At 36.8% G+C, this 20,275-nt stretch overlaps 1 protein-coding gene across 2 annotated transcripts in view; it reads left to right on the top strand.

Moving 5' to 3' along the window:
* Window positions 1-20,275, top strand: part of LOC137236474 (zinc finger protein ZFP2) — a 69,294-nt gene that overhangs the window by 18,266 nt on the left and 30,753 nt on the right. For both annotated transcript variants that reach the window (XM_067759114.1, XM_067759115.1), the window contains exons 3-4: window positions 7,798-7,884; window positions 13,658-14,140. In XM_067759114.1, the coding sequence (XP_067615215.1) occupies window positions 7,798-7,884; window positions 13,658-14,140 (570 nt within the window). The remainder of the gene's footprint in view (window positions 1-7,797; window positions 7,885-13,657; window positions 14,141-20,275) is intronic.

Below are 20,275 nucleotides of genomic sequence, written 5' to 3'. Positions count from 1 at the left end.
ATTGTAGTTTTAAGGAAAGCAGCAGAAATTCTGAAGAAAGTTTGCTTTAGCTGTAGACCTGTCGCTATATATATTGATAGTCAGGCGGCGATCAAGGCCATAATCTCAAACAGAACTTCATCGATAAGTGCCCTGGAATGCTAAGAAGCATTGCACAGGCCAGGCCATACATCTATACTGGTTTTCCAGGGATAGAAGGTAACGAATAGGCCGATGAGCTGGGAAAGGAGGGTGCAGCATTTGACAAACTTACGGTAGGCTTCCCAATCAGTTTAGGAGAAATCAAAAGGAGCCAGGAGTTGCATATGATTCATCCAGCAAGACAGGCATGGATAAAAGCACGGGGATGCAAAACTTCTAAGATCATGTGCATGTTACTCATATCGTTAAAGAAAGACTCATGATGGACATACTAACTAGACACTGCCTTCTAGCGTCACATAGATACTTTAAAAGTAGGCGTCGTCAGCAACAGCGGTAAGTTGGGAGAAGCGGTTGAGTACGTGTTGTCTTCGCGTACTACGCTCGCGAGGTCAAGGCTTCAGCTTCTAAGGCCGGCAGAGCAGCCAGATATCGATGCAGCAATTAAACTAAGTCATAGAAAACTTCTAGTATTTGCCAGGACAACGAAGTTTTTCTTTTTAATAACATAAGTACTAGTACCTAATTGGAGTTTTCACGTTTGGTCGTCAAAAAAATTCTGTTAGTTCAAATAGATACATTCAGTCTACGTGAGATCTCTATTTTTTTTTTTTTTGCGGGAGGGCTGAAAAATGCTTAATGCACCATAATTGCTGCCGTCGCAGCCACCGTGTGTCCGTAGACTAAAAAAATCCCCTTTTTTTAATCGTCGCCCACCCCGGTACCTCTTTCGCATTACTTCAGGGTGGCGTTCCATACTTCTCATTTTTTAAGAGCCTACCGTTGTCCCTACATCCAGGTACCCGCTATTTACTCTGAGTGTCGATTTAATCGCCACTGCTTCGCATGCGCATTTCTCTGCGTCCCCTCTCAGCATCCATCAGGCGTGTCATGACTATAAATGCCATTTTGCTCACTGCAGTCCAGCACTCTTTCCTGTTTCACATTTGTGATACTAAATTTCTCGTGGTAGGTTCCTCCCCAAAGTCTCTATGCAAGGCAAAACTTTTCTCGTGGAAACGGGGCAGTGGAACATGACGTGTTCTGCATTTTTTAACTCCGTGGTACACATTGGGCAAAGAAGATCTTCCTCTATCCTACGCTTCCATAAATACTCTTTGAAACCGCCGTGCTTCCTACTTTCCAAAAAAGCGTGAACGAAGCCTCCCACCGTTCTTGCCACTTAGCTATTGTTTGTGTCCTTGCTCTTTTCTTGGCTTCTTCAGATTGTCGCTCGATATTAGTGTTACACAGATCGGCCATTTCGCGTGCCAGTAAGTCCACTGGGATTTGCCGGGTTAGAACCATGATCGCGTAGTCGGACACCGTCCGATAAACACTTGCTATTGTTAAAACAGCAAGTCGTTACCCTGCTAATATATCTTTTTGATGGGTCCGTTTAGATCCATACCACACTGGTGATGCTTATAGTATTATTGAGCTGGTTACTGTGGACAATAGTTGACGTGTAGCTTCGCTCGGATCACCAATGTTAGGCATTATTCGCATAAGTGCTCCATTAACTTTGGTAACTTTCTCTCCCACCGCTCTGAAGTGCTCTTTGAAAGTTAACTTGTACTCCTAAGTATTTTAGAGAATCCTTTGAAGTGATTTGATGATCCCCGACAGTTAAGACTAACACGTTCGCCAACCGTTTGGAGCTTACTAATACCACTTCCGTCTTTTGGCTAGCCAACTCCAGTCCCGTATTGGTTAGCCATTCCTTTAGTCTTCCTACTGCGTCATTACATAATGCTTGAAGCAGGTCCAGTTTCTTGGCCACTACTACCACTGCAATATCATCAGCATATCCCACAATTTGCGTGTTTTCTGGTAGATCAATCTTTAGCACCCGTCATACATTACATTCCAAAGCGTTGGACCGAGAACAGATCCCTGTGGGACGCGTCCAGTGATTTTGTACTCTTTTGCTCCTTGATCCGTGTCAAAAAGAAGTACTCTGTCTTTAAGATAGCTACCTATTATTCTGCGTAAGTAAGCTGGTGTGCCGAAGCGAGATCTCTATTGAACGGCCCGTTTAATCTTATATAACCTGGGTCATATGACTTTAATCCAGACCAGCTAAATTTTAGTTAGGATTAGTTATCAATTAAATATATGCATAGCTCAGTTGCCAATGGTTATTTGTATTGTTTTCCGAAAAAAGGAAAAAATCAAAAAAGCCTTTTTTTGAGAGGAATCCTTCCTTATCCTGTATTCAACAGGTATTCATACAACCAGCGATACACGACAGTTGAAGGTATCTTGTACCGCCAGCTCCATTTTATCATGTTTGAAAGCTAAAACGCATGATTGTGACCAACTGGATAAGAGACTTGCAGAGTGTTATTTTCGTTCCTTTGCTTCAGAATTGCCTATTCAGTTCAAAAGAGCATTTGTTGGCAACTACAATTCGCTGTTGCATTTCATATTTTTCAAAGTAGACTCATTTATTCTTAGTTAGGAATTTGGAGTGGAAATCAAAATAGTCCAGCGAATTAAAACACAGCGGCTACGATGACTGGAACATGTTATGTGAATGAATAAAACCGTTTAAAAAAGAGGTGCTGACCTAAAAGATTTTCTTATCGAGATCCCTTTATGGAAACAGACCGCTGGTAGGACCAGATAGAAAATGATAAGAGTTCCTTTGGTGTTGCCAATTAGTGCTAGTTAGCGACCGGCGCTGTTTTTCGGACTGCCAAAACCGTTAAAACTGTTACGCGCAAATTTAGTAAGTAATGTAGCGCTTAGAAATATGCCCCTTTATTAGTTGGCTCTCAGGGATCGGGAGTGCTGATCGTGTTATTAGTCTGCAACCGCTTGATGTCGAAATCGTTTACTATATCAAATTTGTTTAAGACCCGCTTTTTCAGTATTTGGTTAAGCTAAGGTTAAACTAATTTTGCTTAAACTCTAGTCAAATTTAAACTCCCGTTAAACTACTGAGCAGTTTTTCAGCCACATTCAGATAATTTGTAGATACAACTGCTGGATTTTTCTTACCCATCAAACATTTGAAATATATTTCTCCAGCGAAATATACATCTAGTTCCGGAGGTGATATCCAACATCATTATCTAGTTATTCTTAAACAGATAGTTCTCAAGTTGATATCCAACAACATTCTCCAATCACTATCCAACCTTTGAGAAATTTTGTAAAATTGATAGTTCTCGAGTTGATCTCCAACGTCATTAGCATTTTCAAATTATTGTCGAACCTTTGAGAGATTTTGAGAAATGCACAGTTCTCAAATGAATATTCAACACATTTCTACAGTTGATATCCCACATTGGATATTGAGTTGAGGTGAAGTTGAAAAAAAATCTCCAAGGTGGGACCACCACCGCCAACAGCTATTTATTGTGAGAAATAAACACCTGATTGATAGCAGTAATGAAGCGTAATTTATCAAAAATAAATTATATATGTGACCACGACCCTATTGTGCGAAAACAAGTTTTCGAGAAAAACGCGTTTAAAGATAGAAACAGAAGAAGTAATTGTACTTGTCACTTGTACTTTAATTTGTGAAAAAACTAAGAAAAAGAGGAAACTGCGGTTTATTCCATTGGAAAGAGCCTTAAATTTCCTATAAGAATCACTCAAAATGTGAAAAACGGTATTTTGCTACAAATGGGTCATTTGATGATTCCAGGTCACATATATTTTATTTTATTTTCGTGAAAATACTGTAGCAATGGAATCTTTCATTTGAGTCCAGTCAAAGAACCAGATGTTGGAACTATCATTTTTTCAACTTAAGTAATAGTATTTTTCGCTTTACAAAAAATTCCCTCTTTTGCTGAGTACACTATGATTCTCAAGTTGAGCCACTGTTTCGTAACAACTCTTTAGATTTTAGGGCTGTGCTAGTTATCATCATAATATACTCATAATGGTACTCAAGCCCAAATGCTTGTTGGGTATATTCGTCGCCATTTTGAGCGAACGCAAATCACCGATAGGTTAACACAGGTTTAACTCTGTGAGATCGGCCGCTTAAGCTCAGCTTAAACTACAGTTAAAGTAGACTGAAAAACTGCAGAATAAGTTTTGCGTGGTTTAAATGACAAACTGAGTTGAACTTGTACTGAAAAACCGGGTCTAAAGCTAGCTTCACTAGTGTGTATGTAACCCTCCTTTTGTATACCAAATAAAATAAAAAATTTACTTATATGCACTGGTACCCTTTTTATACTCAGTTGAGCAGAGCTCACAGAGTATATTAAGTTTGATTGGATAACGGTTGGTTGTACATATATAAAGGGATCGAGATAGATATAGACTTCCATATATCAAAATAATCAGGATCGAAAAAAAATTTGATTGAGCCATGTCCGTCCGTCCGTCCGTCCGTCCGTCCGTCCGTCCGTCCGTCCGTTAACACGATAACTTGAGTAAATTTTGAGGTATCTTGATGAAATTTGGTATGTAGGTTCCTGAGCACTCATCTCAGATCGCTATTTAAAATGAACGATATCGGACTATAACCACGCCCACTTTTTCGATATCGAAAATTTCGAAAAACCGAAAAAATGCGATAATTCATTTCCAAAGGCGGTTAAAGCGCTGAAACTTGGTAGATGGGTTGACGTTATGACGCAGAATAGAAAACTAGTAAGATTTTGGACAATGGGCGTGGCACCGCCCACTTTTACAAGAAGGTAATTTAAAAGTTTTGCAAGCTGTAATTTGGCAGTCGTTGAAGATATCATGATGAAATTTGGCAGGAACGTTACTACTATTACTACATATGTGCTAAATAAAAATTAGCAAAATTGGATGAAGAACACGCCCACTTTTTAAAAAAAATTTTTTTTAAATTCAAATTTTAACAAAAAAGTTAATATCTTTACTGTATATAAGTAAATTAAGTCAAAATTCAACTCCAGTAATGATATGATGCAACAAAATCCAAAAATAAAAGAAAATTTCAAAATGGGTGTGGCTCCGCCCATTTTCATTTAGTTTGTCTAGAATACTTTTAATGCCATAAGTCGAACAAAAATATACCAATCCTTCTCAAATTTGGTAGGGGCATAGTTTCTGTGATGGTAACTGTTCTCTGTGAAAATGGGCGAAATCGGTGGAAGCCACGCCCAGTTTTTATACACAGTCCACCGTCTGTCCTTCCGCTCGGCCTTTAACACAATAACTTGAGCAAAAATCGATATATCTTTACTAAACTTAGCCCACGTACTTACCTGAACTCACTTTATCTTGGTATAAAAAATGGCCGAAATCCGACCTTAACCACGCCCACTTTATCGATATCGAAAATGACGAAAAATGAAAAAAATGCCATAATTCTATACCAACTACGAAAAAAGGGATGAAACATGGTAACTGGATTGGTTTATTGACGCAAAATATAACTTTGGAAAAAACTTTGTAAAATGGGTGTGACACCTACCATATTAAGTAGAAGAAAATGAAAAAGTTCTACAAGGCGAAATCAACAGCCCTTGGAATCTTGGCAGGAATACTGTTAGTGGTATTGCATATATAAATAAATTAGCAGTACCCGACAGATGATTTTCTGGATCACCTGGTCCACATTTTGGTCGATATCGCGAGAACGCCTTCACATATACATCTAAGGGCCACTCGCTGTTAAAACCCTCATTAATACTTTTAGTTTGATATCCATATCGTACAAACACATTCTAGAATCACCCTGGCCCACCCTAATGGCGATATCTCGAAAAGGCGTCCACCTATAGACCTAATGCCCACTCCCTCTTAAAATGCTCAGTAACACCTTTCGTTTGATACCCATATCGTACAAAAATTCTAGAGTCACCCCTGGCCCACCCTAATGGCGATATCTCGAAAAGGCGTCCGCCTATAGACCTAACGCCCACTCCCTCTTAAAATGCTCAGTAACACCTTTCGTTTGATACCCATATCGTACAAACATTCTAGAGTCACCCCTGGCCCACCCTAATGGCGATATCTCGAAAAGGCGTCCACATATAGACCTAATGCCCACTCCCTCTTAAAATGCTCAGTAACCCTTGGTCCACCTTTATGGCGATATCTCGAAAAGGCGTCCACCTATAGAACTAAGGATTACTCCCTTTTAAAATACTCATTACCACCTTACATTTGATACCCATATCGTACAAACACATTCTAGAGTCACCCTGGCCCACCCTAATGGCGATATCTCGAAAAGGCGTCCACCTATAGACCTAATGCCCACTCCCTCTTAAAATGCTCAGTAACACCTTTCGTTTGATACCCATATCGTACAAACATTCTAGAGTCACCCTGGCCCACCCTAATGGCGATATCTCGAAAAGGCGTCCACCTATAGACCTAATGCCCACTCCCTCTTAAAATGCTCAGTAACACCTTTCGGTTGATATCCATATCGTACAAACATTCTAGAGTCACCCTTGGTCCACCTTTATGGCGATATCTCGAAAAGGCGTCCACCTATAGAACTAAGGATTACTCCCTTTTAAAATACTCATTACCACCTTTCATTTGATACCCATATCGTACAAAAACATTCTAGAGTCACCCCTGGCCCACCCTAATGGCGATATCTCGAAAAGGAGTCCACCTATAGACCTAATGCCCACTCCCTATTAAAATGATCAGTAACACCTTTCGTTTGATACCCATATCGTACAAACATTCTAGAGTCACCCCTGGCCCACCCTAATGGCGATATCTCGAAAAGGCGTCCACCTATAGACCTAATGCCCACTCCCTCTTAAAATGATCAGTAACACCTTTCGTTTGATACCCATATCGTACAAACACATTCTAGAGTCACCCCTGGCCCACCCTAATGACGATACCTCGAAAAGGCGTCCACCTATAGACCTAATGCCCACTTCCTCTTAAAATGCTCAGTAGCACCTTTCGTTTGATACCCATATCGTACAAACATTCTAGAGTCACCCTTGGTCCACCTTTATGGCGATATCTCGAAAAGGCGTCCACCTATAGAACTAAGGATTACTCCCTTTTAAAAAACTCATTACCATCTTTCATTTGATACCCATATCATACAAACACATTCTAGAGTCACCCCTGGCCCACCCTAATGGCGACATTTCGAAAAGGCGTGCACCTATAGACCTAATGCCCACTCCCTCTTAAAATGCTCAGTAACACCTTTCATTTGATTCCCATATCGTACAACTAGAGACACCCCTGGTCCATCTTTATGGCGATATCTCGAAACGGCGTCCACCTATGGAACTAAGGATCACTGCTTTTCAAAATACTCATTAACAGCTTTCATTTGATACCCATATCGTACAAACATATTCTAGAGTCACCCCTGGTCCACCTTTATGGCGATATCCCTAAATGGCGTCCATCCATAGAACTATGGCCTACTCTCTCTTAAAATACTCTTTAATACCTTCCATTTGATACACATGTCATACAACCACATTCCAGGGTTACCCTAGGTTCATTTTCCTACATGGTGATTTTCCTTATTTTGTCTCCATAGCTCTCAACTGAGTATGTAATATTCGGTTACACCCGAACTTAGCCTTCCTTACTTGTTACAGGTGGTACGGATAAGGTTGCGTGCAATTAGATAGTTTTTAATAAAACATATGAAACCATAACCTTGTAACTTAGTACATATGTAAATATTTTGTTATAAAAACTTCTTTCCAGCTTTTATTCACTTGAAAACTTTACGTTGGCATTTGTATCGACAACATGGCGGCGAAAAACCATATAAATGTGGTCATTGTACCGAGGGTAAGCAGAGCTTTACCCGACTTTCGAAATTCATTTAAAACAAGAACTACATGCATTTCATACGCTCATTCATACAAAAAAAAAAAACATCTTTCTCAAAATCATTTATCGTTTACAACATTTTGTATGTACGTACTACAATCTCTACAATATATATCATCACATCATCGGATACACACATTTTTCAAATGCATAGCAGTGAGAATATATTTAGAAAACGCTTAAAAAAATTTAATGGTAAAAGTAATTTTTTCTTATTCATAAATTCTAATTATCATTTTACCCTATTTGCATAGATTTTAGATATTCGTTGCATGTTGTTTGCATGTAAGTTAGTGCAATTGGCTTAAGTATGTTGATGTCCTTAAAAATTTGTTTTAATTTTTTTACTAACAGAGATCCCTGATGACATTCGGATATGTATTTAATAGGGACTCTCACACCCTAGATTTTTTAATATCCATCTGCATCTCAACTTCCCTTTGGACCTCCCATTCTCCAATCCTTTTCTCCTTTCTCCTTTGTCTATAGAATTGTCGGAACGCATGATTCAATTACAAGAGGTTTACCCGATAGACAAAATATTGTAAACAATGTTAAGGAAAATTTTTCATTTAAGTAATTGTGCAATCGTTGTACATATTTGGAATATTCGGGCCGCGATCGTGGATTCAACCTAGCAGCATTTCTATTAAGTTCAAAAAAAAAAAAAATAGTCTGAATGCTTGTCATGTCTTTTTGTTGTAAGATTATTTTCAATGGTTTCGTAAGTAAACTATAAAACTTGGCAAATACGATTGGCAAACGATTCACGCAGAAGAAGTCTGAACTTGAAGTACTGAGAAATTCAGCACTTTTTCCTCTTTTTTCCTGAAATATTTAGTTAAAATTTTATAATTTCTCCAAGACCTAGTGGCATTTACAAAACAACTATCACTACTAATATACTACATAAGGTACTTATCTACTACACGCAGAAAGGGATTGATTTATTCCCCTTTTTCAATGCTTCGTAAAAGCAACCCGAACAGATTTTTGAATTCGGGAGTATCGAAGACCTGGGGTCCTATTCAGTAACTGTGAGTTTTAAAATGTACACTTTTTCTTCATAGAATTTGTATGAAAGAAAAATGTACATTTCAAAACTCATAGTTACTGAATAGGGCACCTGCTGCCAACAATCATGGTTGGAATCCAGATACATCTCTGGATTGACAGTTGAATATAATTCTCTTGTAAGCGACTATTATGTCAAACAAATGTAAACAAATGAATTAACCCTATGTGGTGCATGTAACATTTTACATTGTATGACAGCATCATTTATGACTACATAGATAACAATATTAGAACTTCAAAAGCCAACCGTACTTGTTTCAATAAAACCAAACACACAAGTTACAGTTGTCTAAAAATAAAACATATCTGCTTACATAACCGTTTTAGCCATTTTTTAATATATATTTCGCCAAGACATATGCCTTTCTACATCAATTATCATCCCAATTCCAGAACTACTCTCCTTGCTTTCATGTTTCCTATTTTCTCCTTTCGAGAACTGGTTTCGAAAGGGCTTTCTGTTTGAGTTTCCGAATCAGAAATTTATATGGTCTTTTGCTTAATTGTGCCCATACTGGAAGGACTCGGTTCAATGTGTTCGCATGGAAACAGCTCCTGGATACAACCGAGCATGTTTGAAAAGACTCAGATCTCTCAGATAAAATCAGTTTCCTTAAAACGTTCTACTCCTTTCCACACTTCTACCTTCTATGATCGAAATGGACTTGTAAAAGAATTCAAGGGGTTGATAAGTGCAGCCTCACCTGCCCGAGAGGATTCATTTTACAAATATGTATATATCATACAAATATTTAGCAGGCGAGGCTCTGGGCAACCCAAGTTCCTCATGGAACTACGAAGTGGGTGTGGTATATTGAAGGACGTTCAATGTGGTCTGATTTAATGTTGCCGAGATAGTCGTGCCTGTACCTCAATGGTACTTTTTACCCAAACGTACCCAGTCTATGTTTTGCAAAGGACCATGAACAACAAAAACAAGTTGCTTTCGCAAATTTTGGTAAGGTTGAACTGGCCGGTCCATGAGGACCTCACATAGACTGAATAAGTCCGCAGTAGTGTTTTGTTTAAAAATACAAACTATCTTTCACAAATTTTAACTTCACTTTGAGTACAGCCTTTTGAACCTTTTTGAAATTGTCGAAAAGTTTTTTTCCGAAATCATTAAATATGCCCATTGTGAATTCATACAAGTGACGAATGTTTGATAAAAAAGTTTACGATAGTTGACGTCCTCGTTCACCTTTTTAATCGCTGTTCGATTACTTAAATCATTTGCTCAATAGTGTTTTGCAAACATTTTTGTAGACGATTGGTTTATTACAATATTTACATATTTTAAAATGTTTGCTTAATTGGCTGCTCAGATTTTATCTGCTAACTACATTTTAGAAATTAATATTAATATGTAATCTGATTCTGTATTCTGATTAAAAAATTAACTTCCACTTATTAAAAGTCCTTGAAGGACATTCGCAAGTACAACATTTATATGGGCAATTTACTCCCCACTCCAATCTAAATAAAAGAACTTATGCCATTATTTCTCCTAAAATTACTGGTTTACGGGATATTAGCCAATAAAGACATATACTATTTTTTAGTGCATTTTTAGCCTTTAGGTCAAATTTCCATGGAATTTTTCATTACAGATGGCCAAATTTTTTTACAGCTTATTTTGTATCCTCATTATTTCAGAAAATGCGTGGGAAGCGAAGAAAATTAGCACTTTATTTCTGTGGGTGTTCTAATATGTATGTATGTATATGGCTTTGTTTAATGATGAATGACACTTTCAGCGAAATATAAATATTTTCAGTTAAATCTGTGCTGCAACCAATGATTGTGAAGAATTAAGCATAATGATGTTACTCATACGCCTAGGGGTATTGCCAAAGGTTAATTATACTGTACGACAGCTGAAATCAGGATGCATGTAGTACAAAGAAATGCATAAACTCCTAGGCTTCTGAATAATCGTCCATTACTTATTGGCGCTTCGCCAGGTCGTGTTATTGATAACATTACCCGCAGATAGGCCTCCAAGTATCTCTTCATGGTCGGAGAATTGCCTGCATTCGAAGAAGGTGTGACGCTCATCGTCTATTTTCCCACAGTACAGGCAGGTGGCGTAATGCCCATTATGTTCAGATATTTGCGGAAGTAACTGTGTCCGGTTAAAAACAGAATCAGGTAAAAGTCTACCTCTTCGTGAGGTCGCTGCAACCTGCATCAATGGTTCAGGGATTAGTTTTTTAGTCCACTTTCCTACGGTGTTGTTGCTCCACTGTTCTTGCCATCGTCGAATCGATTCTTCTCGCACCTATTATGTTCATATCTGTTATAATCTCATATAACTCATCATTAAACTTTGACGGTAATGATCATGAGTCTTCCAGTGAACTTTTCTGTCGTATCCTCTGTAGCTTAAAGAAAGAAGTGTTTTTTTTCGAATGCCTACTCATCTCAAAGAAACCCATGTTGGCAAGAATGATTCTCAGTTTGTTTTCTAGGCTGTTAATGCTGGATCAAAACAGGCAAAGCCTTTTACAAATAGAGAAAACTGGTCTTAAGCCAATAGATTGTACCATCGCGGTCAAGATCCCTCAAGTCATATTTTTCACCATCAGGGTAAATGGCATGATAAAAACACCTTTACTAAAGCCTTTTTTGATGTCGGGGGATTCTGAAAGGTCATTGCGTTATCCTTACGGAGGAGATGGTGTTGTCATTTGGCAAAGCCTTATAAGCTTTTCGAGGAACTCAAATTCCTAAAAAAACCGCTTTAAGGTTGACGAAATATGCTGCGTATAGATTCTCTTGTTCTAAACTTTGTGTAAAATATTGGCTTTAGTCCTTGGTATGTTAAATAAAACTTAATATGTAAAGTTAAGCAGGAGTCGCCTTTTTGTGGATTGGCCTTTGCAAACTTAATTTCCAACATAGAGACATGCACTCTTTTGAAAATATTTTTGTACTGGAGTTAGTCAACGCTCTTTTGCCGGTGATGGAAAGTCAGGGAAATCGTGCTCGTATTATTCCTATCCATCTAATAATGAGAAGAGTTCCCTCCTTAACTTATTATTCCTGCAGGAGTCTGTCCCAGATTTTTTGCTCAAGTTTCACTACATTTTCATATCAGGCAGCAGCTATGTAAAAGTATGTCTTTTTATTTTATTTATGTATTTATTTTAGATATTTTTGACGATGTAGTTTTAGCGTTGGCAAATGTTGGATTTTGGGTGCAGGACAGTCAAGCAGCTTGATGCATCTTTTTTGAGCTGAAGCCTGGTACTTCGGGATAACTATTTTTCGAATCGCGTCGAATTCGATCAACACTTAAGAAGTTTTTCAACGTGGAAACTGAACTTTTCGAGTGTAGGTCCAAATACTTCTTCCTTGCCCTTCATGGCGTCAACGTCTAAGCATGAGTTTTATGTCGTTTCTACTTTCTCCTCGCAGGGGTCCTCATCCACGTCGACCGCATCCTATTTTGCCGTAAATGATATTAAAAAAAAATAAATAAATGTAAGGCGCGATAACCTCCGAAGAGATCTAAGGCCGAGCTTCTCTTCCAATTTGCGTCGTGCTCCTCTTGATTTTCCCTACAAGTTGGCCGGACGGGACCTACATGTTTCATGCCGACTCCGAACGGCATCTGCAAGGCAGATGAGTTTTCACTGAGCGCTTTTCATGGCAGAATCACACCCGGAGCGCTTGCCAAACACCCCGCTTAGAAAAATTTTCTTCTAAATTAGAAACCTTATTTCTAAAATTTTGATGTTGCTTTGCGGAGCACGCTACCATCACACCACGGTGGCCGCCATGATATTAGAAAATAATATTTTAAGTTTTTTGGGAGTTAATGATATCATGAAATTCCTTTTTTGTCTTATAAAATCATAATAGACAGCCCTGTTCCGGGTTTCACAAAATATTTTGAATCGATTTTAATTATTACGATTATTAATTATACGATTTGTTCTAATAACAGCATGGCGGAACGATACAAGGTGGCAGCATGGGACAGCTGATTATAAACTTTTTTTATTTTATTTGATACATCAACTTCCGGCGCAGTACGACTTTGACATTTGTCCTTCGAATTTACAAAAACAAAGTACATAGAATTTTATATATGTTTGTAGGTATGTAACCATGCTGCCACCTTATATCGTTCCGCCAAGAATAACATTATTTTATTTTCCTAAATATTCGATTCATTTGTTCAAGGCTTCTTGAATTGAAATCAAATAATTGAAGTATATCACAAAAGCCTGCTAATCATTTGCATTCATAAATTTTTAGTTTTCTGAATTGCATTTATACTTACTATAAAACTGTCCACGTCTCAGTGGAATATCATCCTATCTTTATTGCTAATTCGAAAACGCCCTGTCGTTAAACGAGTTTAAAGAACACCCTTCCTAAGTATTTTGTCCAAAAACGAATATCTCGAAATTTGCTGCGAAGACGCCAAATCTTGGTTGAAAATATACTGAATTGAACAATTTTGAAACAAATTTTTGGATAGCGCGTCATTCAAAAAAATTCTACGTTAAACTCTGAGAGCTTTTTGAAGAGTTTGCTGTGATAGGGCGCTTTTTGAATAAGCAAAGGAAATAGGTAATGTTCCAGTCGATTTATTTGCAATAATTAAAAATAAAAAAACAATTTTTTAACTCAAAAATATCAGTTTTTGCGTCATATTTGGAAAAGCGAATACATATGCTGGATAATCATTTGGAAAATCTCACTACAATCGAACGCACCGAATGTATGCTTTGTCGTGAACATTACGAAAATGGACTCGAATTAAGTGAACACATTCGAAGTAAACATATGGAAAAACCAAAATCTTCAGTATTATTGATAGCGAATAATAAACGAGTCGTACGTAATAAACGTCAAAAGCATTATAGCGGTATATTTCAATGTGATTTATGTGGTCAACGCTTTAATATGAAATCGGCATTGGATCGACATTCAGCGGTGCATTCGAGTATTGGACGACCGCATAAATGTCCAGTGGAAGCGTGTGCGAAGCGTTTTAAACGAGCTCAAGACATGAGTTGGCATATGAAGACACACTCGAATGAGAAGCCAAATGTTTGCGATATTTGTGGTAAAGGATTTGCTCTCAAATATGTGCTGAATCAGCATAAACGGAGTCATGAAGGTAAGCGAAGGCAAAGAACTGAGATATTATTTTAATTTTACGGTTTGAAAATATATTTTAAATGTTTTGTTCTCATGTAACCCTAAAAAATTTATTTTTGGATGGATTAGTCTTAAAGTTTAAATAAGAAAACGGCTATAAATATTCTTTTCCAGAATTTAAGATTTGAATAGAACCTATAAAACTATAAAAACAACAACTATTGTTATGTTGACACATCCATTTCGGAGGTCGCTACACTCGAGAAAAACGCCGTTCTAAAATGCAGCACCACCGGCCTCAGTTCAAGCTTTTCATATTCTTACTTTTTTGTTCTTGAAAAACGAACGACCTCAAAAAACTAGCCTTGTTCATGAACTGACAACCATGTTCTTGAAAAGAGAACGGCTGGTCTTAAAATATGAACAAATCTTCTATTAATGAGACCGATGTTCTTAAATTAAGTTCAAGAAAAAATAAACGGGACAATTCGTGTGCACTACAATGTTAAATACAACATTTGGCACAAACTATCAAGCAGTTGTAGTGGCCCAGCGGCTATGATGTTGTTGTGATCGTGTGGCGCGAGTTCGATCACCGTCAAAGTCTGAAGTTTTTTAAAATAGCTTTTTTATCTTCTATTTTGGTAACTCTTATTTTTCGTTCAGTTCCATTTACATATGCAAAGGTAATTCTTAAACTTGTTATGAAATGGTTTAGATTGCATCACCAAATAACAAGAATTTCTCAATAAGATGCATATTATGCGTTTTTTCTAATCTTTGGATTTTTATAATAGTGTAACGAATTTACTGCAATTCTTCTTATTTGCAACCTTCTGCTAACGTTCGAATCACTAAACTGTTGAATAAATAACTCCAATATTCGATAATGCAAAATGGCCTTTATTAGACTACTTTCAAAATAACACTCCTATTGCTCGCCAGATAGCGTCTTAAATCAAACTGATTGTCGTGCCTCTACGGTTGCTGCCTTTTATACTCTGTGATTTCTCGTTCGCATACATCTAGGCGCTTCCATTTCTAGAATTTACTAGTTGGTTATCAGCTATAAAATGACTACGTTTATAGCTTCTCATATGTGCGTGTATATGTGAGCACAATTATAATTGCATACTTTTGGGAGCATCTCAGATAAGATGTATGCATATGTTTGTGCGTCTCTTCTCCGCTGCTCGTATGGACATATAGGTAGACATAATGATTGATTTAATGATGTGCATTCAAGTGACTGCTTAGCATCGGCTTAGAGATGATTGTATCCCTTAGTGTTGCTAATGCTCGTCACAATAGTTTTTTTGTTATTAAAATTTTTTATTAATGGCAAAACAATTATTATTAATAAAAAATAAATAAATAAATTTGTGATGATTAAAAAAATTACCTGCCCACCAATGACCAAGCACAAACGTTCTTGAATTGAGACCGAAAACTGTTAAATCGACCACAAATCATTCTCGAAGCGTGAGAACGAAAAATCTTAAATCAAGCCCATGTAGTGCTCGAAATGAGCACACAAGGTTCACACATCAATACCAAACTGGTCACAAAATACGAACGGTGTGCTTGGAAAAACTGTTCTTAAAACAAGCCCATTGGTCGCGAGGTAAGAAAAAAAGTACTTAACAGACTTTTGTCAACGAATGTTCTTAATGTTGAACTTGTTTCGTTCGTTTTAAAACGATTTTTTCTTTGCCAACATTTGACAGCGGTATATTCGTTTAACAACTGCTGTTCGCTAACTTTTGTCAAACCTAAGCTCGATAAATCGTTGTCCATTTGACAATTGGCAATTTATTGTGATCTTTGTTGATATTTTTATCTTTCGAGAAAGGTGAGTTAAATACCGAAATTATTATTATTTAGAAATAAATTTTGTGCTTTTTTTTAAGAAAATGGCATTTGAGTTTGTTGCGGTATGCAACTGCAAATAATACAAGAATGATAGACCGGCGTTTGCTCAGGGATATTTTTTTTTTGAAAGAGTTGTGCTATACAACGATTTATTTATTTATTTATTTATTTAAAATACACATATAAGACATAGTCTTTTACAGTGCCATATTTGCTATTATTCTTATTACTAGTACAAAGTAAGTTTAAAAGCTAGAAACAAAAATAGAAGTAACATTCAAACCATACAGCATATGTTCCATGGAGGTAAGTAAAAAAGAAAAAGAAAAAGTAAAATACAAAAGAATGTTCAAGAACAAAGGGTGCGATGTACAGCTAATTTGAAGCACTTAGGATTTGATTCTAATTTTACTTTATTAGGCAAAGCATTCCACAACTGCACAGCCCTAACGAAAAACATTCTCGATGTTACTGAATACTTAAAATACGGTACAATTAGATTGCAAGTACGGGATGATTGTGCGAAAGTAAGTTTTACAAAAAGGCATTCCGGCGTACGAGAAAAGATAATCTTATGTATAAATATTAGTAAACGACGGTCAAAGAATGCTGATAAACTGCATTCAAGAATAGTTTTTGAGAAGTTCGAAATATGATCATATTTCCGTTTAAGATAGATATATCTGGCACAATTATTAATCAGTAGTTGATATTTGTTCATGGAAGCTTTATCCAGGCAACCATATATCAATTCATGGTAAGATATTATTGGTATTAATAGACTTTTGACAAGTTTAAGTTTTATATCTTCTCGAATAAAATAAGCCGTTTTCCATAAATGCCTTAACATATAATATAACCTACTAATTGAGGAATTCACATGATCAACACAAGTTAGGTGCTTATTTAAGATAAATCCAAGAGTTTTGACATTCTTCTCATATTTCACAACACTTCCATTTATAACTAGCGGAGAAATGCCATTCAGATTGTAGGAAAAATGTGAAATAGCGATCGCCTGTGTTTTGGATGCATTAAGGTGTAGCTTGTTCTTTTTAGACCATTGAAATATAGCTTCTAAATCTTCATTTAATCGGCAAACTAAATCCTCTATTAAGCCAAGAGGGGCAGAAAGGTATATCTGAGCATCATCCGCGTAGAGGTGAATGGATACTTTACGACAGCATTTTTCTATGTCATTAATGTACAAACTAAATAAAATTGGACCAAGAATAGAACCCTGTGGAACCCCAGATTTTACTGGTAATAACCTGGATCCACGATCCCCACATATTACCCGTTGGTACCTGTTTGTCAAATAGCTCTCAAGCAGCTTCACAGCATCGCTACTGAATCCAAAATATTTTTTTAGCTTATGCAGGAGAATTCTGTGGCAGACCGTGTCGAATGCCTTAGAGAAGTCCAATAACGTAAGAATTGTGAGTTCGCCATTGTCAAATTTTGGTCGTATGTCTTCTAAAACCTTGAGCATAGCGGTTGAGCAACTATGTCCAATGCGATAACCTGATTGATTTACCGAAAGCAAATTTTCTTCAGTCAGATATTTCCTAATCTGGTTCGATAAGAGCTTTTCCATCACTTTTGATAAGCAGGGAAGAATACTTATTGGCCGAAAATCACATGGTTGGGAAGCATTAACCTTTTTTGGAATAGGTATAATATTAGCCACCTTCCAAGCATCAGGAAAACTTAGAGATGTTAAAGCAAAATTTAAAATATGCGTTAATGGCGCAATCACATATGGTAATATAAGTTTAATAAATCTTAGACTTATTTTATCTTCCCCTGTTGCATTTGATTTTATTGAAAATATGGATTGTATTGTTTCAGATTCAGTAATATTAGAAAAGTTAAATTTACTGCACCAATCAAGCAAAGAATCGTCGCTGGAAATATTTGACTCACTCTCATTCGGTAACTTGGTAGCAAAGAAATCATTCATTACATCAGCCTCAATCGAGCATTCCGATTTTAAATCATTCTTAATACCAAGTTGTTTTAGATTATTCCAGAGAATCTTTGGTGGTAGACATAGATCAAGTTTGCTTCGGAAATAACCCCTTTTGGCATCCCTAGTAATTTTGGTAGCTCTGTTTCGCAATATCTTATAAGCCTGCCAGTTTTCTTCACAAGGAGATTTCCTCCAAAGTGAATAGCTTTTATTTCTTGCTTTTATTGCCTGAAGTACATCTCGACTGAACCATGGTTGCTTATTTTTGTTCACTCTAATTTTCTTAAGTGGGACATATTTATCAAATAGGTAGTTAACCAAATTGGAAAAATTTTCAACTTTTTTATTTATGTCTGCTTCAAACCAACTGTCATTCCAAGGAAGTGAAGATGCTTCAGCAGCTAAAGCTCTGATATTGATTCTACTGAAATCACGAACGTACTGGTTGCTAATGGAGATAGTATTCGTAGATTGCAAAACTACATTATAACTCAAAAAAATTAAGTCATGGTCGCTAATACCTCCCAGAGAAAGCTGATCAAAATGTAAGACATTGCCCATGTCAGCCACACAAAATACATCAAGTAAACTAGGTTTGCAATGGGGTCCGAAACGAGTAGCAAGTTTATTTACAACTTCCAATCCTACGCCTGAAATGCTATCAACAAAATGTTTGGACCGATCGTTTTCCACAAGCAAATCAATATTTAAGTCTCCACACAAGAGTATGTGTTCATAAATTGCACTATATTTATCGAAACTCTTAAAAAAGTTACCCAAATCATATGACTTTTTCGGATTATATACACATACAACAAGGCAACGCTCAAAATTATTGAAGAACTCAAACATCAAAAACTCCACAGGATCAAGTTGATCCGACCTGTCAATTACTCTTCCCTGCAATGCCTTTTTATAATAGATCGCAATACCACCACCGCGCTTGTCTTGCTGTCTGTCATTCCTTACAATACCGTAATCAAGAAATTGGTAATTATAATCAGCCATATCATTCTGAAACCAAGTTTCAGTAATACACAAGACATCAATACACGCAGAGCTAAAAACGTGATTTAAGTAATCAAGTTTTGTTTGATTTAAACTTCTCGAGTTAAAATGACAAACCTGAAATCCAGGATGACAATCACTCAAAATCTTCAGTACTATCTTATTGTTGCATTCATTAGAGCCAACAGCTGAGCTATTTACCTTCATAAATAAATCCACAAGTGTGCGTTTCAAATTGCCAACATACTAGAGTGCATAACAGAGAAGGGTCAACAGGAGAGTACATATGAAAAGTGGTTAAAGAATAAAATAAAAACTTAAACATATTAATAAATATTCCTAATGCAAAAGAACAAAGAAATATAACTAAAAGTATGGTCATATTAATCAGCTGCTCCTTTTCCATCTACGGTGCTCAAAAGAGAATCCACTTCCTCTTTGCTAGCTATCAATTTAGGCTCTTCATTGGGCTTTAATCGTACAAAAACTTTTCCACGAACTGAGAACGCAGATGCTAAAAGATATTGATGACACTTTTGAGTTAGCGGCTAGCGAGTTTCGAAAATTGAACCGGGTGGATCATGGCTCAATTATATGGTTGGCTCATCTCATCAGTTCATTTTATTTATTTCATTACATGGCCGATGGGATTGTCAAAAGGAGATGGCAAACTCGAAATGAAACCAACACATTGGCAACATTTCCTTACAACTTACAAAAACTGCTAAGTTTTATGTTTTCATTCCATACCATTCGCACCAACACCAACACGCAGGTTTTGACAATCTGAACTAACATATTTTGTTTTTGTACAGATGAGCCAACCATATAGTTGCACCATGGGGTGGATCCAGATTTTACCATCGATGTCGCTGAACATCTGGAGGAAAAGTTGAACGGGAAACTAATCACCACAATATCGGAAGAGAAACAGACAAAACGTATTATATGTTTGAAACTATGCAACGTTGAGCTTCTCCGCCATTTTTTTCCAGTTCTTCCATTCGTCATTTTTCCATGGAGTCACTGACATCTTCCTTATGTTAATCCCTCAGTATCGATGATACTGTCGACCATCGCCTTCATTTGTTTAGCCGAGCTCGGCTTTTTTTGCTGCTTCCTTGCTGGTGGACGCCATTCTGAAAAAAAAAAAATTAAAAAAGAAGATAAAAATTTCTTAAGTACTTTCTTTATATAAATGGACAAGAACAAAGGAAAACTTGTCTTTTTAAACATAATTTGGTTGAACTTTGATATTTTGAATTTTAACATATCCACTGTAAACATTTTTATGAGGAACGA

This window comes from Eurosta solidaginis, chromosome 1 (genome assembly GCF_040869045.1).
Source record: "Eurosta solidaginis isolate ZX-2024a chromosome 1, ASM4086904v1, whole genome shotgun sequence".
Taxonomy (NCBI): domain Eukaryota; kingdom Metazoa; phylum Arthropoda; class Insecta; order Diptera; family Tephritidae; genus Eurosta; species Eurosta solidaginis.
Note: the sequence above shows the minus strand (reverse complement) of the source record. Positions and strands in the feature narration are given on the sequence as shown.